Source organism: Lepidochelys olivacea (genome assembly GCF_965140295.1).
Source record: "Lepidochelys olivacea isolate rLepOli2 genome assembly, chromosome: 21".
Taxonomy (NCBI): Eukaryota; Metazoa; Chordata; order Testudines; family Cheloniidae; genus Lepidochelys; species Lepidochelys olivacea.
In genome coordinates, this window is record NC_140431.1 from 7,027,431 (window position 1) to 7,053,973 (window position 26,543).

Sequence of the window (26,543 nt, forward strand, 5' to 3'; positions counted from 1 at the left end):
CTGAATGGGTTACATTAGTTTGAAGGTGCAGAAGACTTTTAGGAAAAACTTTTTCACTAGGAGGGTAGTGAAACACTGGAATGCGTTACCTAGGGAGGTGGTGGAATCTCCTTCCTTAGAAGTTTTTAAGGTCGGGCTTGACAAAGCCCTGGCTGGGATGATTTAGTTGGGGATTGGCCCTGCTTTGAGCAGGGGGTTGGACTAGATGACCTCCTGAGGTCCCTTTCAACCCTGATTATTCTATGATTTTAAGACAAGTAAATACTTAGTGTTATTAAACGTGAGTGTCTGGCTGGGTTTCTGCTTTTTGTACAGGGCATGCACCTTTCTGAAGATAATGCTGTGCTGACTATAGATACAGAACTGTATGGCACGCATTCTATTGCGTATGTTAATCAGCATTCCTAATGCAATCTGTTTGTTTGAATTCTAGGACAATTGATTTCCTTATCCTTTCCCCGCCATGAAGAGGAGTACCTCCAACTGACAGTGAACTGGCACCCATGCCTTCTAATCCTTGGTCAGAACTGCAATGCCAAATGCCAATTACTAAACATGCTTTTGGGTGAGAAGCTGCTACCCACTACCAAAATAAGCAGTGAGGAGAACTGTAAGAGGCGGCGGATCCGTTTTACACATGGGACACAAACGCAGATTAGTCTGGCGCTGCCTGGGCAGTATGAACTGGTGCATATGTTGGCAGCCCATCAAGGGCAATGGGACACAATACCAGAAGAGGACTTGGAAATCCATGGGGACAATGAGGATCCAGCACACCAGATAGCAGAGCTGGAGGTGACGCTGCCTTACTTGCTACTAAAGGTACTGATCAGAGGCACGCATGTTGTTGGTGCTTGTACTTGTCCTATTTAGTCTTATCAGAAGATGATAAACTTTATTGCACATGAAAATGTTAAGATGTAAAACAATGTGAAGGAAGCTGGAAGAGGCAATATCTTCCCCCCCCCCCCCCAAGAGAAGCCTGGAAGTGTGGTGGTGATGTAACTGATAGGTATGCACGTGCACCCTGTGTTTGTTGCCCTAGCCACAAATAGATCACTTTTTTTATTACTACCCATCTCAAAAGACAAATTTAAACAGATGCGCCTTAAGCATTTCTTAAACCTGAACGATTGCAGTCCCTAATACCTTCAGAATCTGCCTCCTGTCCAGAATGACTGAGAGAGCAAATGTCTCCTCCAAGTATGACTTGCTGCATAGCACTCGTGTAAGCCCTGTGGGCACAGCCAAAGCATTCTACATCCCAATTCTGTGTTGGGACAGAATGACTTAATGCTCTGTAAGGGCTGAGTACCTTCCGCTCCCAGGCAGCTATGTGAGTTGAGAACTATTGGCGCTTACTCGGCTCAGGTTTTATAACAGAGTGCCAAACCAGGTAAGGCTTTTTTAGGTGGTAACACCCACAGGTGTGTGTGTGGTTTTTTGGTTTTTTTGTTTTTTTCCCTAGTTCGGCTAGAGCAGGGAACTGAGAATCTGTTCCTAGTTTTGTCACAGCTGTGCTGTGACCTTGGGCAAGTCCCGTAACCTCTCGAAATATCCTCATCCGTAAGATAAAGACAATGCAGTCTTACCTCGGGAGTGTTGAGACTCCACAATTATTTAACACATGCTTTTAAAGACGAAAGACTCATTTGCTGGGACTTATGTTCAAAAGCATTTACCATGTTGCGGTATATTCTTATTCCTAGAACACAATGTGGTGACTGGCAGATATCTGCAGTGGGAGATACAGTAGTTGATATCTACTCTGTCTCTGATCTGTTTCTCAGATCAGTAAGATTATCAATGTACATCTACAGAACAATAAAATAAGTCAGCATTTTCTGTCAATGAGCTACTTACAAACAAGTCTGGTGGGGAGCAACCTTTCATCACTTCCAAGTCACTACATATATTGTATAAACCAGCCTACAGCTAAAGACCAAGTCAGCCTATGATCATTGAGTGTGGTTTTCTTTTGTGACTTTTTTTTTCCAATAGCCATGAGTATTCATGTTGGAATATGCCATCATCATATATGATTAGGGGACTGGAACACATGAGTTATGAGGAGAGGCTGAGGGAGCTGGGCTTGTTTAGCCTGCAGAAGAGAAGAATGAGGGGGGATTTGATAGCTGCTTTCAACTACCTGAAAGGGGGTTCCAAAGAGGATGGCTCTAGACTGTTCTCAATGGTAGCAGATGACAGAACGAGGAGTAATGGTCTCAAGTTGCAGTGGGGGAGGTTTAGATTGGATATTAGGAAAAACTTTTTCACTAAGAGGGTGGTGAAACACTGGAATGCGTTACCTAGGGAGGTGGTAGAATCTCCTTCCTTAGAGGTTTTTAAGGTCAGGCTTGACAAAGCCCTGGCTGGGATGATTTAACTGGGAATTGGTCCTGCTTTGAGCAGGGGGTTGGACTAGATGACCTTCTGGGGTCCCTTCCAACCCTGATATTCTATGATTCTATCTTTATACTGGATCTCTTGGGCATGTGATCATGTGATATCCAGTGGAGTTAAGCTTGAAAGTGTTTAGTTTTAAATTCAAATATCTAACTTATTTGGTTAAATTTTTATATAGGACATCTGAGCATGGTGCAGCTCACAACCCTCTTGCAAATTTCTCATGCAAGTGACAAAGATCTTTGTTTGGCTCTGATTATATTTAGGACATGATGAAAACAGCCACTCGGATTAACTTGAAAAGGGATGGCAAAGTAAGGAGACCTTCTAGCAGAAGAGGGAGTGTGGGGGTTACTGCTTGCCTCATCTTGGGCTGAAGACTTTTTTAAAAGATGAAATTTCATGAGACTAAAAGCAGGGAAGATCAAACATCTAAGAGTATTTATTTAATACATTGCAACAGTGGGAGACTTTGTTAATGTACATAAGGATCAGTTCACTAGGGATAGCTTTCTGTCAGTGTCAAATCATCTGGGCCTAGTCAGGGCCGGCCTTAGGGAGAATGGCGTCCTAGGCCCCGCTGCCTCCAGCCAGTGCTTAATTTGTATTGAAAGAGATGCTGGGGCTCAGGCCCAGCACAAATTAAGCACTGGCTGGGCACTCTCCAGTCTCCCAGCTCTCAAGATGGCATACCAGAGAACCACTAAGTGACAAGAAGTTTATCACACTGTCACATTTGATTTGGGTAAAAAAAAAAAAAAATTCAAAACGCCATACAGATCTTTCTATACATTGTAAAAGTTGCCACTTTGTAGAGTTCGTCTCTTATATCTGCTCTATCTGGCTGGTTTAATATAATGCCATAAGAAAGGATCATTTATAGATCAGCTTTCCCTCTTGCTGGTCTGTTACATATTTAATAATTTAAAACAAACACAATAAAGACTTATTTTACCTGTTTTTGTATTTGTAATTTTAAGTGATCTAAAAGAGAAGTACGCTCTTCTGCACATTCCAATAAAATAGGATGGATGCTGCATTGTCAACTACAGGAATTTCCACTGTCCGTAACTGGAATTGGAGTCTCAAGAGATTGAGGCTTAAAAAACACATTCACTATAACCGGTCAAACAGAATACAGAACACAGTGTTTGCTTCACCAGGGTTCTGTTCTTATTATTGTATAATTTAGCAACCACTTAACAACTTTCTATGTTAGCTAAAATGTATAAAGTTCAGAAACCATGGCATAAAGGGTATATACATTTTAATCTTTGACTTGCATTGACTGCTATTAAACAGTTTTTACAAAAATAATAATTTGATTAGGCTAATAAATAAATTATTGCAGAAATTGATTCCAGTGCTTATTCAGAAGAAATTAACTTTATTAGGAATTAATTTATAGGGAAATTCCTCCTATGCAAACCTATGCATTCTAGCTTTAATAACATTTTACATCTGCAATGTCAGTCTCTGAATCAGCAAGAAAAACATTGGGCGTGTGTATAAAAAGAGGAGTCTGCCATATGTGATTTTTTTTACTTCAGGATACAAAGACTGTATGGTAGAACATACAGTCATTCTTTATTTCTCGTGACAGCAACAAAACTTAAATATGTTTGCAGACAAAGCAACACAAAAATAGTGCTGCTCCAAAACTCTGAACTGCTGAGCTACAGTGGGAGCTGGGGACAGATCCAGCAAGCTTCATGAGTTCAGTGGGATTAAGTGTCTGAGTAAGGACTCCTTGCAGATTAAAGGTTTTCAGGATCAAATCTTTGGCTCCCACTGATCGGTTTTTGCGTGCTCACAAGAAAAAAGTAAGGGAGGGAGAGAACCCAGGCAGACAGAGGGGGAGAGGGAGCCATCTTGTGCTAGCGCAGAGAAGCTGAGAAATGGTAGTCACTGATAAAAATTTGTGTGAACAGGCATCTAATCTGAGAGGTATGTCTGAAATCTGTAAAATACACTAACAATAATGAATAACCCCTTCTCCCCTAAGACCTGCACTTGCCTCCTGCACCCCCTTCTCCCCTAACCTCTTCTGTGCCCACATAGAATCATCTCAGTCAGCTCCTGGAGTATTCTAGGATGCATTTCATCAGGCCCTAGTGACTTGACAACATCTAACTGTCTAATTTTTAACTTCTTCTTTCCCTATTTTAGCCTCTCCTACCTCATTTTCACTGACATTCACTACGTTAGACGTATAATCGCCACCAACCTTCTTGGTGAAAACCAAAACAAAGTTCATAGGCATTTCCACATTTTCTGTTGTAATTTCCTCCTCTTCCCCCCCCGCCCCCCCAAATTGAGTAACAGGCTAGCTAGTTTGATCTCATTTTGTGCCTTGGCCTTTCCAATTTAGTTTCCACTTTTTGTAGGACTCTTCAGATCACTGAAGATCTCCTGGGTAAGCCAGGGTGGTCTCTGGCCAGACTTCCCATCTGTCCTATGCAGTGGGATAGTTTACTCTTGTGCCCTTAATGTCTCTTTGAAAAACTGCCAACTGTCTTCAGTTGTTTTTTCCCCTTAGACTTGCTCCCCATGGGAGCTTACCTACCAACTCCCTGAGTTTGCTAAAGTCTGCCCTCTTGAAATCAATTGCGTTTATTTTGCTGTTTTCCCTCCTACCATTCCTTAGAATCATGAACTCATCATTTCATGTTTCAGAGTAACAGCCGTGTTAGTCTGTATTCGCAAAAAGAAAAGGAGTACTTGTGGCACCTTAGAGACTAACCAATTTATTTGAGCATGAGCTTTCGTGAGCTACAGCTCACTTCATCGGATGCACGGATTTCATGATCACTTTCACCCAAGATGCCTTCCACTTTCAAAATTCTCAACCAGTTCCTCTTTGTCAAAATCAAATCTAGAACAGCTTTCTCCACTTTCTGAAATAAATGGTCTCCAGTACATTCCAATAACTTGTTGGATAATCTGTGTCCTGCTGTGTTGTTTTCCCAACAGATGTCTGAGTAGTTGAAGTCCCCCATCACCACCGAGCCCTGTGCTTTGGATGATTGTTAGCTCTTTTAAAGAGCCTCAACCACATGGGGGGGTACAGACCTGGAAATGCGAAGCACCTGGTGTTGCTGCTCACTTCGCCCTCTCCCAGCTCCCTGGGGGCGGGGGGTACAGAGGAACATTGGCGGGGGGGGGTGAGCAGTAACACCAGGTGCTCTGTGCATCACTGTTCACCCCTCCTCACCAAAACATTCCTTCATAGGGAGGAATCAGAGAGAAATCTGGGCATCCCCCACATCTCCTCTGCGAGTTTGGGAGGTGGGGGATAATGCCCCTCTACCCTTCCAAACTCCACCTATGTGCAGCGCTCCCCTCTGTCACTCGCTGCTCTGAGTGCTCCCCTGCCCACCGGCAGTGCACATCTCTGCACTGTGCCTGGTGCCCCCCTGACCATGGAAGCCTGGGTGGGAGCCCATGTCGCTGGTCCTGCCTGGAGTACATTGAAGGCTTTCTGAAATTCTTCCACCATTGTTCTGGCTTTGATGGGCTTGTTGAGCAGACTAGACCCACACCAAGCAGAGGTAAGTAACACAGTGGTAAAATGCCTGCTGGTGATGGACCGTAGTGCTGGCACATTATCAGAGCAATAAGAGGATTTACAAGAATACTTAAAATAGACATAACCCCAAATCTGCACCTCTGTAGCATGGCTCTTGCAAAGAAATTCCTGCTTGCTTTGACTAGAGACACAAAGCTAGTGAGCTGCTAGTAACAATTGCATGCTGGTGGAGATCATGACTTTAAGGCAGGGGTTCTCAAACGGGGGGTCGGGGCCCCTGAGGGGGTTGTGAGGTTATTACTTGGGGGGTTGTGAAGTTATTACGTGGGGGGTTGCAAGCTGTCAGCCTCCACCCCAAACCCCGCTTTGCCTTCAGCATTTATAATGGTGTTAAATATATTAAATGTTTGTAATACAGCCTCTGTTTGTTTGTCAGAGGGTGGAGATGGATGGCAGGAGAGAGATCACTAGATCATTACCTGTTAGGTTAATTCCCTCTGGGGCACCTGGCGTTGGCCACTGTCGGCAGACAGAATACGGGCTGGATGGTCTGACCCACTATGGTCTGACCCACTATGGCCTTTATGTTAATTTATAAGGGGGGGTCGCATTCAGAGGCTTGCTATGTGAAAGGGGTCACCAGTACAAAAGTTTGAGAATCACCACTTTAAGGCGTAAGTGTCCACACTACGGTTATTTTTTTACCAGAGGTTCTGAGCATCCCAGTTCCTGTTGACACCCACTGAGCAGAAGGAACCCAAAGCTTTTGAAAAATCAAGCTGCAGATGTACCCTTGCTCTAGCTGTTCTCTATGCTATTTCTGATAGTCTCATCTTTTTTTAACCCCCCCCCCCCGCCCCCAACAGTATTGAATCTAGATTGATGCTTACAGATCTTTGTGCCAAGGATTTTGTTTGTGACACCATCTCCCCCTCACTAGAGTCACTGAAGAAACATTGTCCTGCTATGCTCTAAAAAAATTAGAATGGGCTTGACTGTGGCGTTGCCTTACGGACTCTGAACACTGCTTACTAGACCTACATTTGAATTCAGTAGAACTTGTTCTGCATTTGACTTAGGTGTTGCTCATAACGGTCATAACCTCTAATTCTCTCTCTTAAAATGTTTACCAATAGAAGGCAGTCTTGATCGTGGAAATGCTGACACATCCATTGCTTGTAATGGATGTTGTGTGGGTTTAAAAAAAATCTAGGCAAGATGCTTAATTACATAGGCAGGTTTGCACTGGGCACTTATAGAAAAGTGAGACAGACCTCATCTAAAGAACAAAGTGGCTCTTAAGTGACAGTACATCCTAGAAGGTTCTGTAAAGCTCTGTAGGAACACAGCAGATCTGGAGCATTATGCAGTCGGCACATGTTTGGCAGTCTTAACATGTTAACCTTTTAGCTTGAGAAACTTCGGTGTTTAGGATAGGATTTGCTACCTTTTTCTGGGTTACTAAAGGATATCCTCGCTGAAATAAACATCTTGCTTCACAGAAAGAAGAGCCAGGAATCTGACTCTATGTGGGTATGGTGGTTTGGGAGCACAATTCTGTGCTGGCAGGTATATTTGCTCTTAAGCATATTTATAATGTAGATGGCCCCAAAACCCCTCACATTTGGCAAGGCTATTCTACTCCTTGGGGATCACTTGTACAAAAGAATGCCTCTGGACCACAGAGGAATAATCAATGCAACCAAACAGATTTATGGTGAAAGTAAACACTTATTAATTTTGCTAAATCAGTAGGGCTTAAAGGCTCTAACTGAGATCTCTGAAATATTGTGCATCCCTGGGAAAACCATTTGACAACTAAAGAGGTGTTAGTGCAGACGGAAACTTCTTTTATACCCTGGATCACAGATCAATCTTGCTTTGTGCTTCACTCTTAGTGGGGTGATTTCCTTAACTTTGAATGCAGGTGGAGTCTGAGACTAGTAGGTGCTTACAGGAAATTCCTAATAAAAATGTAAGGAAACAGTACTTGCCACATGCGTTCAATACTTTAGATCTTTTTCGGGAAAAAAGGTTTTTAAAGGAAAAAATATAAGGTTTGTTCCTTGCACTTTATCTCAAGGAACAAAATTAGATGGGTCAGTAACTTCATTGAATTGGCTTTGCTACTGCTGCTTGTGCACCAATGCAGTGCTGTTACGTTTGACTTCTCTTCACCGTTTGTCCATTACAGGTGGCAAAGAATGTGACTGCATTTCCCTGTGGTCTTAACTGTAAAGAACATTCTAAGCAAAGGCTGAAGCAAACATTGGTTTCCTGTCTTGTTTCTGAGACCCTAAGGGTATGTCTACACTGCAAAGTTGTCAACTGACTCAAGCTCATGCTACAGAGCTAAAAATAACAGCGTAGACATTTTGGGTTGGGCTGGAGCTTGGGCTCTCAAACCCAACGGGGGGAGGGGCCTTTGAGTCCAGGGTCCAGCCTGAGCCCAAATATCTACACTGCTATTTCTAGCCTTGTACCCAAGCCCAAATCAGTTGACCTGGGCTCTGAGGCTTGTTGCCACATTACCTTTTGCAGTGTAGATATATTCTCTGAGGCTGGCTTCTGGCTGAGCCTTTCCTCCAAACCCCAGTATAGCACAGCTGCAATTAAGTTTGACTGAGGTGCTTTTGCTGAGCACCAGAATTAAATATCTGAGAGTTGTTCTGTTTAGGTCTTACACTGGGCCTATCAACTTGGGTTCAGTGCTAGAGGGATGGTATTCTCAGAAGTACAATCACTGGGAAATTCATATTTCCTTCCACCCGTATCTGATTAGAGCTAGAGTCTGGGTCTTGTGCTATGCTCTGAATGTCACTACTTTCAGTTTTTGCTGGCTTAGAGTGATTTCTCTCTCCCTCTCTCTCTCTTGATGGGGCAGGTTCTGTGGCTTTTGCAGTAGGGTTAGAAGAGTCTAGTGTTAAACACTATTCAGACTGTTTCCTATGTCTTGTATGTTATCTGTAGACTTGTTTAATTGGCCCTCTTGCTGATGGAAGAACACAAACTTCCATAGTGGAGCAGGATTCCTATTTATGACACAGATGGTCTTTATCCAAAGAAACAAAGTAGCACTAACAACCTTTTTATTTGCAAAGGGTGCTGGCACAGAGTGTTACTGTCAGTTTTAGTTTGGAGTGCTGGCCTGGGATTCAAAGTTCTGGGATCAGTTCCCTAATCTGCCATACACTTCGTGTTACCTTGAGCAAATCATTTAATTTCTTGATGCCTCAGGTCTTTCTGTTAAATGGGGATAATTGTACTTCCTTACCTCACAGGGATGTTGAGGGTAAACATATCAAAGATCATGAGGTGCTCTGATACTTTGGTAACCCGGCCATATAAGTACCTCCGATTTGTAGTGCAGTTGTATAACTTGCCCCTAGCAGCGTCTGATTTTAATTATTGTGTTGCTTGAGTGCTGTGGTAGATCCATTCTCGGAATCCGAAGAGTACTGGAATTGGTTTAGTGTTTGAGTGAAATACTGAGTTGAGACTTGAGTCTCACTAAGCGTAATTTGCTGCAGCAAAAGCTTGTCTAACAGAGGATAGCCTCTGAGCACCTCTAACTACAAAAAGTCTTTCCTCAATAAATGGAAAGTGAAACTGTGCCAGGTCTAATAATCTGGGGTAGGGTCATTTTTGGAAGCAGCAAATGAATCTTATTCTTAGATGAATAGGGGGCAGGTATATGAAAATATGGCAATCCTCTGCCAATTTTTATCCTAAAGGACAAGGCAACTGGCTGTGTCCCTAAATAGCTTATTGCACTGAGATAAAGATCTTCAATTGCTTGTCTCTTCTTCATTATGTATTGTGTATAGTGTCTCTCCTTTTACCTGTATTTATTTAGTACTGGGGCTAACTTCTCTCTTTGAATAGAGGTGTACAGAATTTAGTCTATAGAAATATGCATAGGCTGTCAGAGAGAGGAGAATGGAATGCTTTTTTCCTAATTGGTTACATTGTATTACAGTTCTTAATGAATAGGTGCTGTCAACATATGTCAGGCAATATTCTCTCAAGAAGCAGAATTGTAACCCCGCTAGTTGTGTAGTTGGTGTTTAGGTCTCCAAGTGTTCAATAAGTCTTGATTTTTAGACCAGGTTTTAACTTTGGAGAAACATGGATGTAATTATTTGATAGTAATGTATTTGAAGCTTTTGCTTCAGCAGAGCATACTGACTGAGAGCTCTGATTTAGTGAGAACTGACTTAAGGTTCCAAGATATTTCCATAAATCACTGTGTGACTGCAGCAATTCTAGCTAACAGTCCTCTCAGTGAAACTGCCCTATGAGGTGTACATGCTGCTGGGCACACACAAGAAGACTAGACTGGTGCCTTGAAGAGTTTGTAAGTTTAAGAACTTACAACTGAATAGCATATGGAAATATTCAGAGAAGCACCATAAATTGGGGAAAATTACCTCATAGAAGTAAAAGCAAACAAATGATGCAAATGTTGCTAGAAAACCCTACAAGGTCTCTGTTAAAACAAGGACCAGTTGCTCACGCTGCATTTTGTGTTGGTTTTTTTTTTAAGCCCATCTCCTAGAGACAGTACTGGCTTCCTCCTTTGTTTATAGTCATCTGTGTGAGTCATCTTTCAATGTGAATATTGCAGAATTGCCTTTCCAATTTTTCTTTAACTTGTACTCTTGTTCAGCCACAGACTTGGGAGTCCCATGACAGTAATAGCAGGAAAACTGCTGGCAAGACTTTTTTAGGGCAGAAAATGGGAGACTACTCAAGTCTTTCATTTGACTAAAAATTCGTATTCATGTTTTTGCTCGAGCTCAGTGGCTTCCTCTGGTGCACAGTGAAGATCTCACTTATGCCTTCATTTCTGGATTATTTGGGAGAATTTTTGAACTCTCTTAATAAAGTAGCATCCAAAATTGTAATTCTTTCAGCCACACCCAAAGGGGAATATTTAACTCTTCATCAAATGGAAAGGAAGTTTGTTTCAGAGCTGGCCCTTCATTGCAAGTTTTTAGTATTGGGACTTCCAAGTTGCAATGTCAACCAGTGGGGAGCAATCAGGATGCAGGACACCTCAGAGCAATCAATTTAAAGCACAGAGCAACCATGCACTGGCTAAATGGAAGCTCTAAAAATGCATGCATCATGGTTAGCTAGTTAAAACAGAGAGCAAGTTATAGCTCAATCTAGCCTTTGTTAGCAGAATTATTTTGTGCCACCTCCTCCCCCCCCATCCCCTTTTAAATGGGAGACTACTACTATTGGAAACAAATAATACTGAAAGAACTGACTAGGTGAATGTTTACTCAAAAGGCTACGCATATGTTAAAATCATGCTTAAATTAAACCTGAGTCTGAAGCTACCCCCCTTGTGGACAAAGGCAAGGTATCCTACATAGGACTTCTTGACTACCCCAAAAGGTGACCCTATTTGTGCTGCCTTGCACCTCTTTATCAAAGGATCTGAAAGCACCTCACAGATAGCAGAAGTATCTGATTAAGTCTCTACAGGTGAGTAAATTGCATCCATTATATTGAGATTTGACTTCAATACAGAAGTCAAAAATGAGCTTTACAGACAATCTTATCTCCTCCACCAGCACTCAATTCCTTATGTAAATAAATAATCTAATTGCCCAAATGAAGGTCTAGACTGAACAAGTGAAAGTGAATCTTAAACTGTATCCTTAAAACTGCTCAGCTCTAGGGCTATTGGCCCTCCTCCCACAGCTCAGCCCTGAAGATGGAGCCCAAGAAGCTACTTGAATTTTAAAAAAAGGAATGGTTTCAGAGTAACAGCCGTGTTAGTCTGTATTCGCAAAAAGAAAAGGAGTACTTGTGGCACCTTAGAGACTAACCAATTTATTTGAGCATAAGCTTTCGTGAGCTACAGCTCCGATGAAGTGAGCTGTAGTTCACGAAAGCTTATGCTCAAATAAATTGGTTAGTCTCTAAGGTGCCACAAGTACTCCTTTTCTTTTTGCGAAAAAAAGGAAAGTTTTTCTCACCTTTTGCCTAGCTCTTGCCTTTCATTGTGATTTTTTTTTCATGGTCTAATGCAGTACTGATTGGGTTTCCAACTCTGCAGGGCAATACTGAAATTCAAAAACTTTTATATGGATGTGAAATTTTGTCTCTTGTTTGTAATTTTTTTTAAAGACCCTTTTTTCTTGGGCCTGTACTGCTGGAGTGTTTTATTTCTCTTCTCAGGGAGCACTTCTCCCCTAGCAAAAATCTCTAGTAAAATTTTTAAAGGAGACTCCTAGAGTCTCAGATTCTGTGGAAGTGAGTGACATCCTCCACTTGGTTCCACAGCAGAGAAACTAACTGGGATACTTTGCTCATAGCTTTTGAAGCCAATGCCATTAAATCAGATTTAAATAGTTTTGCCTGGCTACATAAAAGCATTTCCAGTTAATTTAAAATATTTTTTCCCTTCTAAAATAGTGATACTCCACTACAAATAACTGACTAATGTGCAAGCCCAGTGCTGTGGGGAAGTTCATGTAATGAACTGTCTGTAAACATGAAAAGATGACGTACTTGCATGAGAGGATCCCTGTGACAGCTCAACATCTGGTCCCAGGCACCTAAGGGACTCTGATACTGCAAGAATCAATAGCAGAATCTTGAGGAACAACACTGATTTGTTACAGATGCATTTCAGTTTTTCAGGTTCAGATTAAGGAAGGCTGTCTAACCATAGTGTCTAATGAAGATCTTCAATTTAAATAGACTATTGCCCTGTTTAAGATGCCTTCCTAATGTTCTCTCTTGGCTGTGAAATCTTACTTGTTGCACTGTAAACCGAAATGCCAAAAACTCTATTTAGAATGTTGATACCATACTTGTACCCAATGTCTAATTGTCACTGAAGGTAAAATGGTATGAAGATTGCAGCCTCATCCCACCCAAATGACGACACTATTGCTGTCATCACCATCAGTACATGCTTAACAGCTCATCAGTTGTCATCCGCCCCTTCCAAGTGACCAAATGGTAGGTAATTCATTTAACAACTGGTAGAACAAAGTGTATAAGCCACTGGAGTGTTTAGCTAATTGCATGATCTGATTGGTTGAGCTCTTGAAGCCCATAGAAGGGAGTGGTCTAAATACAATACTGGGAACTAGGAACCAAGTTCCAGTCATGTCTTGGACACTGACTCACTCCAACCTTGGGCAATTCACTTAATTCAGGTTTCAGAGTAACAGCTGTGTTTAGTCTGTATTCACAAAAAGAAAAGGAGTACTTGTGGCACCTTAGAGACTAACCAATTTATTTGAGCATAAGCTTTCGTGAGCTGCAGCTCACTTCATCGGATGCATCTGATGAAGTGAGCTGCAGCTCACGAAAGCTTATGCTCAAATAAATTGGTTAGTCTCTAAGGTGCCACAAGTACTCCTTTTCGCTTAATTCAGTACCTCAGTTTCCCAATCGTTGAAATGGTGTGAATACTGGACTGCCTCAAATTGTTAATTCTCATTTAGAGTACTTTGAAGCAGGAAAAAATTGTAATCTGTAAGTGTTAAGTACCTATACCGCTCCTTCTTCCAATTCATAAAGTAATTTCACCCATATGAAAACTTACCTCTATAGCACTTGAGAAAAGAAGGTAAGTATCTGTTACAGAGGAGGGGTTAAGTGACTGGCCCAAGTGTAACTTGTTTAATTCTTACTGTGTTGCAATGCTTATTCATGTTCCTATGCAACATTCACTGGGCATTACGTCAGTAATCAAAATATTACAGTTCTGACCAACCTCTAGACAGCTGTTGGTGCAGTCATTTGGGCAATTACTCCACAACGTAGGCATTCTCCTGGAGCCTTTCCATCTATGAACACTGTGGCTAAGAACTGTAGCTAAAAATTTGTGGTCTAACTCAATAAAGTTATACCATATATGAATTTTACTTGTAGCGAATAATGCAGCCTCCTAACAGTATTTAACTCCTATTCAGGTGGTAGAGTCCCAGAGCCACACCAACAACTGAACTCTTACCTTTACAGCTGAAATGTTCAATGCTTGAATCACTCATTAGAAACACAGGATATGACTGGCAACTTAGGTGGGCCAGTCTGAACTTGGGTATCTCTTCTAGCAGTGGCCAGTGTCTCTTTCACCATAGGCGGGTGAAGAGCCTACAAATCAGTATATTGTGGGAAGGGTGAGGGACAAATTCACCACTGGAAGTGCCAGGAAGTTAACTTGTACTTGACTGATCTTCTTGGCTTGCATATCTACAAACTTTGGCAGTTTATAGTGTCATCGTATTTAACCCCACTGTAATAATGGTCACTTTGCTATTTTCATTTATGCAATAACTATAAGTTGTAGTAGCAGTGGATAGGAGTCTATTTAGGGCAGTAACTGTGTGCTTGGAATACACGCTTAAAGTTGAAAAGAGGCTTGATGCAGGATTTTTCATGACTTGTGTCCGAGCCATACAGGATCAACTTACAGTTGGTCTAAAGAGGACCAGTACAAATAACTGCAAAGTGGATAGAAGAACTTCTTGAAGCGTCTAGCCAGAAAATGTAAAAGCTCTCCTGCATGTCCCCACACAACCTAAAATTTACCTGACTGTCTGCTTGTATGTGTGGTGGTGTGCAGGTGTATTTGTTTTTGCACCTGGGAGAGGGGCTAGCTACTGTTTTTTCTGTGGTAGAAGTAATAGTAACTGAAAAATCAGGGATGGTCCTTAAAGATTTGGTTCAAGGTCAACAAACAAAAGTGAGTGAAGCTAGTTAAGGATTTTCCTTTCCTTTTGCTAAAGGTACAAATACAGAAGGCATCGGATCTTAACACTAAGTCAGTCATTGATGAGACTCTTTGAGCTTTTAAACTGTTTGGCCAACAGGTGGTTATAAAACAAATACAGTAAACAAATGTGGCTGCAATGTAGTCTTAAAGGAAAAGCAAACTTTGCTAGTAAGCAGTGTCGTCTTTTTAAAATTAGAGAGAGGATGTTGGCATCTCGGACAAGCTCCTTGAGAGGTAGCGTGGATGGTGGAAATGGTTCTAAGATAGCCTTTTCTCTAGGTCAGTGGTTCTCAAACTGTGGGTCAGGACCCCAGAGTGGGTCACAACCCTGTTTTAATGGGGTTGCTAGGGCTGGCATTAGACTTGCCAGGGCCAAAGCCTGAGCCGCACGACCCGGGGCCAAAGCCGAAGCCCAAGGGCTAAAGCCCTGGGTGGGAAGGCTCAGGTTACAGGCCCCGCATCTGGATCTAAAGCCCTTGAGCTTCAGCTTTGACCCCACCTCACCCCTCCCACCTGGGGTGGCGGGCTCAAGCTGTGGGTCCCCGCTTCTGGGGGTCATGTAGTAATTTTTGTTGTCAGAAGGGGGTCACCGTGCAATGAAGTTTGAGAACCTCTGCTCTAGTAACTAGTTCAGATCCAGCTCTGTGCAGTAGTGAATGCAAGCCACCTCAGTATGGTAACTTTTTTTGCATTAGCGTATGTATAATGAGTTGGTTGATGCAACTGGATTTCTAGTGTCCAGAAATATCTGCACACTAACTGCCCTTTGGCAGTCTAGAAATGGACCGAGAACTGAATAGGCCAGGGAGGCTGAACTCCCTTTTGTCCTAAATGGGGGATTTTCAAGACAGGTTTGAGTCATGCCAGCAGATAGCAGAGAGAACAGCACACGCGTCCCTGAGCTATTCTTGTGTTGCGGATCTACTGATTTCATTCTCCAGGCTGGCAGTGTGCTCTCACTAGTTCCTGTCCTAAAAATCATCATAGTAGTTTAGAAAACCTTCAATGCTGAATCACAAAAACATGGATCTTGTGTCAGGGACTTCAATAGCTTTAGCTGATTTGAAGCATTCTAGCCATATCTCAGCGAGACGCAATGAGTAAAAATTCTAAATGAAGTGACTCAAGTGAAAAGTCTGAAATATTGAAGTGAGCTAAGATATATTCTCAGTTCTCCAATCTTTCACAATGAAAATGAAATAAAAAGTCAGCTCTTGCAAGACCGAGAGGCTTGAGGTCGAAAATAGGACCATGGATCCTGTACTGCCACGTGAAACTTGGGTTGGATTTGAACCTTGTTTGCTGATTCCAAGACTTCATTGTCTAGTATTGCTGTAGACACCCAAAAGGTTGAGAAATGAGCCTTGAATAACTACTTCTATAGGCTAATACAAGGATCTGGGAGAAGCTCCAATCAGCCCCATGGACTCATGGGAATTGCATGTTTAGACCATGACAGGTCCTACCACAGGGATGAATTTTTAGTGGGGAGAGGGAAGTTGGGAGTTAGTAGCAGGGTTAATTGCTAAAACTTCAATGTGGTGATTTTATTTTATTACTCTTTCAGGAGGTGGACATTGTGGTAGCCCCTTGTCGGGGATTCCAGTCTGCTGAAGTCACCTTGGGAGAGTATGTGAACCATGTCTTGCCTGTCGTCACCTTTGCCATCAGTGAGACTAAACTCTCAGCATCTGATGAAAATGAACTGCGGGAAATCCAAGAGAAATTCTCTTTGCCTGTTTTCTTTTGCAAAGTGCCAGAGTCGGAGGCTGAATTGATCTCTCCCAAAAAGGCTGAGAATGAGAAGTCATCCCTCTTCTGTCAGCTGATGGACCTAGACTACCTTAGTACCAACCACTGCAGCTGTGGGGCCCCTAGCTCTGATGCCAAAGCCCAGAGCATGCTGGTGGAGCAATTAGAGAAATTCCGCCTCCTGAGCACTTTCTCCAGGCAGGTGCTGCAGAAGCACCTGGTGGATGTAGCCACCATCCTGAACCTGGTGCACTGCCGCTGCCTGGACATCTTCATCAACCAGGCTTTTGACATGCAAAGAGACTTGCAGATCACCCCAAAACGGCTGGAGTACACGCGCAAGAAGGAGAATGAGCTCTATGAGTCTCTGATGGGTATTGCCAATCGCAAGCAGGAGGAGATGAAGGACATGATCATAGAGACTCTCAACAATATGAAAGAGGAGCTGCTGGAAGATGCTGCTAACATGGAATTCAAAGGTAATCTCTGGTAAGAGGAGAGAGATGAGAAGAGATCTGAAGATAACTAAATTTATAAGCCCCTCCACAAACTTTGCTTCTTGGGCCAATGTAAATGTGGATCAGAAGAAGTCCGCCTTCCTGTGTGACCTCTTCTGAATCATCTAGTCCGTAAAGCAATCAACGGGTAGTCTGCTACACTGGACTATTTTCTCTAAGCATATCACTGAAGTAGGTTGGAGCACACAACTAGACCAGGAACACCTGACTTCTAATTAAGTCTGACAGTGATTCATGCTGCGTAGACCAGAACAGGCTACTTAGGCCTGGCCTACACTAAAAGGTTAGGTCGACCCAGCTACATCATTGTGGGGTGTGAAAACTCCACGCCTGTGAGCAACATAGTTGAGCAGATCTAACCCCTGGTGTAGACAGCACTAGGTCGATGGAAGAATTCTTTCACTGACCTAGCGCTATCTATTGCTGCTTAGGGAGGTGGATTACCTACGCTGACAAGAGAGCCCCTCCCGCCTGGGTAGGCAGTGGCTACACTGAAGCACTACGGCAGCGCTGGAGCTGTACCGCTGTCGTGTTTCAAGTGTACACAAGCCCTTGGCCTCTTTGCTTTAATGTGCTGTCTTACAATGGGAGACACTAATTGTCTACATTAGTGGTGGGAAAATGGCTGTGAGTAGTCAAAACTGGATAATAAAACCACTTTTTTTTTTCAGCAAAAAATGCAAGTTTGTCGACACCAAAACATTTTGCAAATTTGTGTTGACTTTGTCAAATTGTTGGTCGCAGAGCCTCGATTTTTTTTTTCAGAATTTTTAGAATACTTCTCATTCTGACACTTTAAAATCCACTTCTCTAGAAACTTCCTTTACTATTATAAAAATAACTGTAAACATACGCTAAATAGGAACATTGTTTGACCCCAAAATATTTTTTTTACTTTTCAACTTGCCAAAATATTAACAAAACCATTTGTTCTGGTTCAGCTCCACCAATCTTTGTAATAGTCAGTCAACTGAAATATTGCCAGTTTGCCTAGCTGTGGTTGTGAGGATAGTAAATCTCTTAAAAGAAAACTGTGAAGTGCAAGCCTCTACCCTGCATTCCTAGAATTTAAAGTTTCTTTCTCTTTCTCTCTTTCTTTCTCTTTCTTTCACAGGTGAGGACTATTGTCTTAAACAGCTATACAGTATTGAACCTTCTAAAATAAAACACTTCTATATAGATCCTTGGTTGTCCTTCTACTATTGTTTCCTGCTGACCTCTGGGCAGTTACCTGGTGGTGCATCAGAAAGTATGGATTATTGCCCAAAAGTCTATTTGTCATGCTCAACACATGGAAGAATGCAAGGACATGTGGTGTAAATTTTAACTAGGATGCAATTTTATTAGTCAAATTACATCCAGGGAACAGTCCAGTGTAGTCACTTGGAGCACATCAATCCTTTTGGCTCCCTTACAGGGGGAGCACCCAAGAAGTGACAATCATCACACGAGAAGGTTCTCAGGGTGCCCCCAGCTGCCCACTATCATCCCATTTTTGGGAGTTGAGGTGACAAGTGACTTCGACAGCCAGACAGCACTGCCATGAAGTGCAGTGGTGGGGCAGTTGCCCCAAGGTCATATCCCAGTCCTTGGTTTGCACTTGACCCAGGGTGGGGGTGAGGAAATGGACAAGTTGCCCCATCTCATAAGGAGATACCCTTCGGATGCCCACTTCGTTAAGACTTTGGACCTGGAGCCTAAATCGGAGAGTTCCTGCATTCGGCACCTTCCAAAAGTTGCAACAGCTAAACAATTCTCCTGTAGGTTCTAATGATGACCTTCAGGAGCAGGAGAATCCCAGCCCTCCTGTTGCCCAAAACTCAGCCTCTGGGTTTCTCTGTGAAGACAAAAAACCCAACCGATCTTGGTCAATCTGGTGGAGTGGGGAAAAATTCTTTCCCAGCCCCAAAGTGGCAATTGGCATAGCCCACTGTGACCTAATAAGGAAGGGTTGGGGTGAGCTGATTGTTGGGAATTAGTAAACAGGAAATGGCCCTGAGCACAGGTCTCCAAAGCTCATGCCAAATCCCGCACAATCTCCACCCCACCCTGCAAGTCGTATGTAGGCAGGAAATCTCACTGTCCTTTTTGCCCTCTCCCATCATGGAAACCACCAAGCTCAACTGTGGTTAGGCTTGGGGCCCTCTTTTGGGAAGAGTTAGCAAAACCTGCTCTGTTCCTACAAGCTGAATGGCACGGGTGGTCTTTTTGTGTTTGAAGATGCATGGCTTCCCAATGCACTTCCTAGTGAGGTGTAACTTCTGTTGGTAGCTTTTGAGCTCCAGGAGTGAGGGGTTTATTAACTGTTGTGAATGGTTAAACTTAAGTAACATATTCTCTGAGTCTTTTGGTCTGGGGCACTAGATAGTCCCATGATTAGCTACAAATGGGTGCTTTGATGTGGCAAGTTTTATAAAACTTTCTCTTGTCAGGCAATGGTTTGCAATAACTATTTTTGGTCCTTCAGGAAGGAACGTTGACATGGAAATGCACTTTGAAGTGACATGAAGGGGTTTTCTGCTTGAAACGAAATTGAAAATAGCTTTAGGCTGTAAGATTGGAGGAAGTGGTTTGCTTTTCTTTACGTTCAAAAGGCATTGAATGCTCTAAGGAGGCTTTTAAATCTCTAGGCCTGCACTTTAATTTTAAAACTGGAAAACAAATGCATGCAGTCCTCTAGGAGAGATGGAGGGTGTGGAATAGAGCACCTGCCATAAAGTAGAGAATGAGCATGTGGAATACCATGTATCCAGATTTTTGTCTCTGAAGTGCAGTCACGGTTGGGAGGGAGAAGGATTGTTCTGTGACTTAGAATATGTTTGCTTTGTATCAGTCACGTTAAGTACAGCCATAATCATGAAGGGTTGGTCTACACTGCAGTGTTGGTTTGAGTTAATTCTGCTTGAGTGAGAGTGTCCACACTGAAATAACACTTGATTAAAAGTGTTATTAGTGTCCTGGAGTAATTAAATCCCCACTGTATTAGAATAATAGAATCATAGAATATCAGGGTTGGAAGGGACCCCAGAAGGTCATCTAGTCCAACCCCCTGCTCAAAGCAGGACCAATTCCCAGTTAAATCATCCCAGCCAGGGCTTTGTCAAGCCTGACCTTAAAAACCTCTAAGGAAGGAGATTCTACCACCTCCCTAGGTAACGCATTCCAGTGTTTCACCACCCTCTTAGTGAAAAAGTTTTTCCTAATATCCAATCTAAACCTTCCCCACTGCAACTTGAGACCATTACTCCTCGTTCTGTCATCTGCTACCATTGAGAACAGTCTAGAGCCATCCTCTTTGGAACCCCCTTTCAGGTAGTTGAAAGCAGCTATCAAATCCCCCCTCATTCTTCTCTTCTGCAGGCTAAACAAGCCCAGCTCCCTCAGCCTCTCCTCATAACTCATGTGTTCCAGTCCCCTAATCATTTTTGTTGCCCTTCGCTGGACTCTCTCCAATTTATCCACATCCTTCTTGAAGTGTGGGGCCCAAAACTGGACACAGTACTCCAGATGAGGCCTCACCAATGTCGAATAGAGGGGAACGATCACATCCCTCGATCTGCTCGCTATGCTCCTTCTTATACATCCCAAAATGCCATTGGCCTTCTTGGCAACAAGGGCACACTGCTGACTCATATCCAGCTTCTCATCCACTGTCACCCCTAGGTCCTTTTCCGCAGAACTGCTGCCTAGCCATTCGGTCCCTAGTCTGTAGCTGTGCATTGGGTTCTTCCGTCCTAAGTGCAGGACCCTTTGAGATTTTTTAAAGATTATTTGAGCATCAGCAGCACTCAAGCTTCAGCCCACATCCCCTGCTGGGCCAGGTAGCTAGAGTTTAAAGCATCATTTAACTGGAGCTAGAGACTTTGTGTGAATGGGAGTTGGGTTATGGGCACCATGTTGCGCTTGGAGCTAAACAAGTCCTCGGGCTTTATCTGTGCTACAGTCAGACTGCAATCAGATGTGACTGCAGCTTGGGGAGGTGTACCTACACCTAGCTTTAATCTAGCTAGTGCAGTTAAAAATAGCAGTGAAGACATGATTGCACAGGCTAGCAACGAAAGTATGTACCCAAAGTCCCTAGTAAGCGTGTACATCCCATGTTGAAGTCTGTGCTGCTATGTCTCCACTGCTTTTTTCTTTTAGCTGCATTAGGTAGTTTAAAGCTAGTGTGAGTGTGTCTACTTGAGATCTAATCGCGCTTTCAACTGTAATGTAGACGTAGCCTTTAGTGAGTACATGCCTTCAGCGTGCACGCTGTTGTATAGAGCTGGGCATTCAGGAGAATGTAAAACCAGACTGCAGTAACTTGAGGGCCAACAGCATTTGAGAGTTTTTGCTGCAGGAAGGAAGGTAGATTCTCCTGTTGTGGCCTCTGATGTCATAAGTCAGTCACTTGATTTTATGTTTAAAGAAGCTAGACTCTCTCCCTTTGGATTTTGTGTTCAAATACAGGGCTCCAGCCTGACCTCTGAGCGTTGCTGTAGAACTGGGGAAACTGGCTGTGGTGCATGCAACTTGACCAGCTAGTTACCTCTTGAATAATACTTGGCATTTTGTATACCAAGCATTGAATAAGCACCAGATAATCTTTGTGATGTGAGGAATAATGTGGAGGAACTGAGGTACAGCAATAAGTGGTTTGCATGAGACCTTGCTTTTAACAGAGCTCAGACCAGATTTCAGTTCTGACTGGGAAATCGCTGTGATGTGCATTTGAAATCAGAGGGCAGGGTAATTCTTGTCCCCTTCCATCTTGAGGGTTAGATGGGAGGTTGGCAAGTACATCACGAGAGAGACTGACTCGTATGGCAGCCTTCTGAAAACAAGCTTTAGTGTCCAATTGGGAGCTAATTATAAGCTCCTTGGGGCAGGAGGGACCCTTTCGTTCTGTCTGTATAGTGTCTACACAATGGGGCTCTGTTCTATGACTGGGTTACTACAATACTACTGCTAATAATAGTCCTATAAATGTAAACAATCGGGCACAAGCATTGCAGTGGTGTGTATGTTGTTCTCACAGGCTATTAAGTTGGCTTGAAATTGCCGTAGGGCGTGCAAGGAATCAAAAAGTATATTTAGAGACTTGAGTCTCAAACTTTTTTGCATTTAGTGGAGCAGATAGCTTTTCAGTGAACTTAGTGCTGAGAACTAAAAAATTCTGTGTCTGAAAATGTACTGGAGGGGGTGAGATTGTGGCTTTGGAATGTCTGGGAATCACTGAGTTAGTAAAAACAGGCAAATGGCCTGAATTCCCCCACCCTCCCAAATCACCATTTGAATATGCTTCAGAAACTACGTACTCTCTGCAAAGAAAGTTGATCTAATATGTAATGCTTTGCTCATCTTTTTTTTTTTTTTTTTAAAGCCTTGAAACATTTGCTAGTTGAATGGTGAGCAAAATATTTAGTCACATCAAGAGCAGGAGTGTATTAAAACCTTCCTAATATTTCTCTTACTGGGAAACAAGTTAACAACAAAGAAAAGTACACAACTCAATCACCAAGGGGTCAAATGGTGAATGAATTAGCCTTTCATCTGTGTCTTTGGTCCTAGATTTAGTATATGGCCCTAGGGATGCAGTGGGATGCATGCCTGTAGAACAAGCTTGCACAGCTTCCACCTGCTTTTAAGCCCAGTTTGTTGTGATTTTGAAAGAACAGTGCTAATCATCCTACTTCAGAACATCTCTTCTTTCCTCCCTGCCCACCCCCACCCCCCAAAATAAAACAAAACCAAAGCGCCCCCCCCATCTCAGTCTTTTCATCTTACTGTAATGCTCCCTTGGGAGCAGTGGAGGGGCCCCTGTCCACATGGTTTCAACTAGCTTTCTTTCACAAACTATTGTTAGCAGCAGTTTGTCCAAGAGCATAAACAGGACCTAGAAGTCAAAACTCAAGATAATTTAATAGTGTTAGAAGGGGTGGAGGGTGAGCAGAAAGTGTCGAGACAAGTGCTGTCATAAGCTTGTGCTGTAGCTGCTTTGCAAAACACAGTGCAGAAGCTTGTCATGTTTGACTGCTAATAGTACAGTTGTGATGCCTTTGTGTCCTGGCTGTACAAATTTTTCCTTCCTTCCTTCTTGCAGACATTATAATTCCTGAGAATGGGGAGCCTGTGAGTTCCAAGGACATTAAATGTTGCATTAAGCAAATCCAGGAACTGATCATTTCTCGGTTAAACCAAGCGGTTGCCAACAAATTGATAAGCTCCGTAGACTACCTGCGTGAAAGCTTTGTGGGGACGCTGGAGAGATGCCTGAGGAGTCTGGAGAAGTCTCAGGATGTTTCAGTACATATCACGAGCAATTATCTCAAACAGGTACGGTAGCTCAAACAGTTGCTGAGAATTTTCGTAGCGTTATTTTTTTACAAAGAATTTTGTTGGACTGTCACAGCAAGACTTGACTTTATCCTGATAGCATAAGAGAGCAGCACTAAAAAAACAAGGAAGAGTTGGGCAAAGCTATAATGTACAAGCCCTACTAAAATCAATAGAAGGAAGCAGAAATCTTTGAGAAACTGACGTAGTGGCTAGAGAAGAGGGGGTAGAATTGGGGAATTGTAGATTCTATTCTCCCCTCTTCTCAGGCTTGCTGTATGATCTCTGCCAAGTCACTTAACGTCCCTCTTGGTTTCCCAGTCTGTAAAATGGTGATAATTACCTGTCTATGTAAGGGTGTGGTAAGGATTAAATACACGGAGTAATCTGGTCTGGTAGACTGGGAGCCATCTGCAACATCTGGTATAGACCATTGCCAGAGGCAAGATACAAGATTTGCAGGACCAGTGCTCTTATTTGTTCTAGGTCGGTTTTCCATACTGAATCAGAATTAAGCAAGTCATGGGTCCTACTTTGCTAATTCTCCCCCTCCTCCCCTCCCCCCTCCAGATATTAAATGCAGCCTATCACGTTGAAGTCACTTTTCACTCGGGCTCATCAGTAACCAGAATGCTCTGGGAACAGATCAAACAGGTACGAATTGTCTACATTCCTTTCTGTTTGGACTGTAAAATAGACTAGTTACTATCACACCTTGAGTCTCGTACTAGAACGATGGACTGCTTGGATTATAAACGCTGCAGGGATTGCTTATGAAACTTTGATACTAAATATTAATAACTTCTGCTTGTCTCTGTTCTGCAGAATTATACTTCTTTTTACAAGCCATAAATGTGCAAATTAATAATGTGCCCCTAAAAGGGTGCTGGATGCTTCACAAAGCGAAGAATTGACTTGATGGTTGCTTGTTACAAGTATTCAGGCAAACCACTATATTATTATTATTTATTATTTGAGTGAGTGTCCATACAGATTCTGCTCTTCGTACATGAGATTAGATTCTTTTGTGATTGTGCCTGTGCCCGGAGTACCTTTTCATTCCTCATAATGGAAGGCATAGGGGGCGTGGGGCAGCAGCCTCCTGCAATCAGTTCCTTCTTACTGCCCGTTGCGGTTCCTGTATGGATGTTCCTAACTTTGTGCAGCTAGGACGCTATTTTTTTTTTCTTCCTACTGTGGGGGGCGGGGGGAGTGCTGGTCTTTGTCTAGTATTGATCGATCGGTTTTCTTTGCCAATTGGCTTTACTTACTTAATCTTAAACAGAGTAGTGAGAAGGTTTCTGCTACGCAAGGAATCCCTTTCTTGTATAGATCGACTGTACAAGGGCAGACCCAAGTCATTGGAGTTCAAGGTCTGCCCATCCTGCACCTGCTATTCCTGTGAATGTCTAGCAGTCCCAATGGCTGTTGTGCTTTGGAGCAGTGAGGATCTGGCAGAGTTCAAGATCATTTCTGAGAGGCACTGGAAGATCATCAGGGATGCAGAGCAGCCCTCCTGGTACCCACTCATTTGTCATCCTCCCTGACCGTACCAGCCATGGCAGTACTGGTCTCCCTACAAGTGAGCCTCTGTTCTAGGAAGTGAGCTTTGTCCACTGTCTCCAGAGCCAGATCCCCCTCACCAAAGAAGCTGTCTTGGGCTTCTCTCCTGTCTGTCTCTGCTTATGGAGGGTGAGAGGGAATATGGTGGAGATTACTACTCTCCACAGATTTATCAGCCTCTGGCCATCTCCATCTGCAGATAGAAGTAGTTAAGCCCCCAACTGCTACTTCTGTGGATGAGCTTAAAGCCCTTCCAAGACCTTGCTAAAAGTGGTGAAGACCCTAGATATTCCACTGGAAGTCATGCAAGAACATGCTGAGTGTCTGTCTTCTGAATGTCCTGCAGCCTTCCTCTGCAGTGTAACTGGCCATGCCCATTGGTGACTGACCACTTGACTTGGCATACAATGGCCTCAGTCACAGCAACATCAAAAGGGGCTGTTGGATACCAGGTACCTGTGAAAGGGTTTGAATATTTTACTAGCACCCTACCCCGGGACTCTTTTTAATAGCGCAGGTGGCTCATGGAATGTTGAGGCACCAAAGCCCGCCCAAGTCTACCCATGTGGATAAAGACCCCAAGAAACGAGATCTATTTCAAGAAGAAGGTATACTCCTCAGCAAGCCTTCAGATATGAGTGGCAAATAATCAGGTGCTGCTACCAGAGAAGGACTTCCTGTTACGGTACATTTTCCATTTTTACGGACAGACTCCTGAAGGGCCAGCACAAGGAATTGAAATCCCTTATAAAGGCCAGCTCACTGCCTGAATGGCACTTCAAGCAGCATTTGATGCATTGGCTGCAGCAGCCAGGTTCATGGCTGCAGGCATCAGGAAATCCACCGGAGGTCCAAGTCACCATCAGCCCTCCTGTTTGAGGGCAACAAGTTCTTTAATCGTGATATGGATGAGGAACTTAATTCCCTAAAAGACTCCAAAGCCACCTTGAAATTCTTGGGTCAGTATGTCCCAGCCCCAGAGAGGAAGTTACCGTGATACAGACTGAAACTAGTCTCAATGCTATCCGCAGCTACTGACTTTAGAGCTGCTGAGGAAGGGGTAGTGATTTTACTGAGTCTGCCCCACAGTGTGGGGCTTCAAGCAAAAATGGTGTTTTATTTGTTTTTTTGCATTTGGGCAGACCTCCCTCAGCTCCTCCTTCCAGGCCTCTCTTTGACAACAGCCTGTCCTGCTTCCAGGAAGCCTGGGATGGGATAACCAAGGACTGCTGAGTCTTGATGATCCAGGTTCAAGCTGTTTTTATCCCCTAAGTCCTCCTTCAGGGGCCTTTCTCATCAGAGGCTGAGGGAGTCCACTTCTTGCTTCACTTAAATGGGAGTGGTAGAGGAAGTCCACACCCCCACAGAGTTCAGGGGCCAGGGACTTCATTCCCACTGCATCCTAATTTCAAAGTTGGGAGACTCCTCACCTATCTTTGTCTCAATGCTTTTTTAGCCATTGCTTCAAATTCTGCATGGTTACCCTGGACTTTATAATCTCCTCTCTGGATCCCATGGACTGGCTCACTGCTCTTGACCTTCAAGGTATGTATTTTCCCATCTTAATCCTTCCAGCTCATGGATTCCTGGCAAGAACTTCCATACTATCAGCAGAGTTCTACCCTTTGGTCTCTCAGCATCCCGATAGGTGTTCACCTAAGTCCTAGCTGTGGTGGCTGCCCACCTAAAGGCAAGGTATCAAGGTGCA

General features: G+C 43.2%; 1 protein-coding gene across 1 annotated transcript in view; it reads left to right on the top strand.

Moving 5' to 3' along the window:
- Positions 1-26,543, top strand: part of DSTYK (dual serine/threonine and tyrosine protein kinase) — a gene marked incomplete at its 5' end in the record, with an annotated part of 60,734 nt that overhangs the window by 20,438 nt on the left and 13,753 nt on the right. Inside the window, 4 exons of the mRNA XM_084610883.1 lie at positions 434-822; positions 16,252-16,915; positions 23,040-23,272; positions 23,843-23,926. Of these exons, the coding sequence (XP_084467009.1) occupies positions 434-822; positions 16,252-16,915; positions 23,040-23,272; positions 23,843-23,926 (1,370 nt within the window). The remainder of the gene's footprint in view (positions 1-433; positions 823-16,251; positions 16,916-23,039; positions 23,273-23,842; positions 23,927-26,543) is intronic.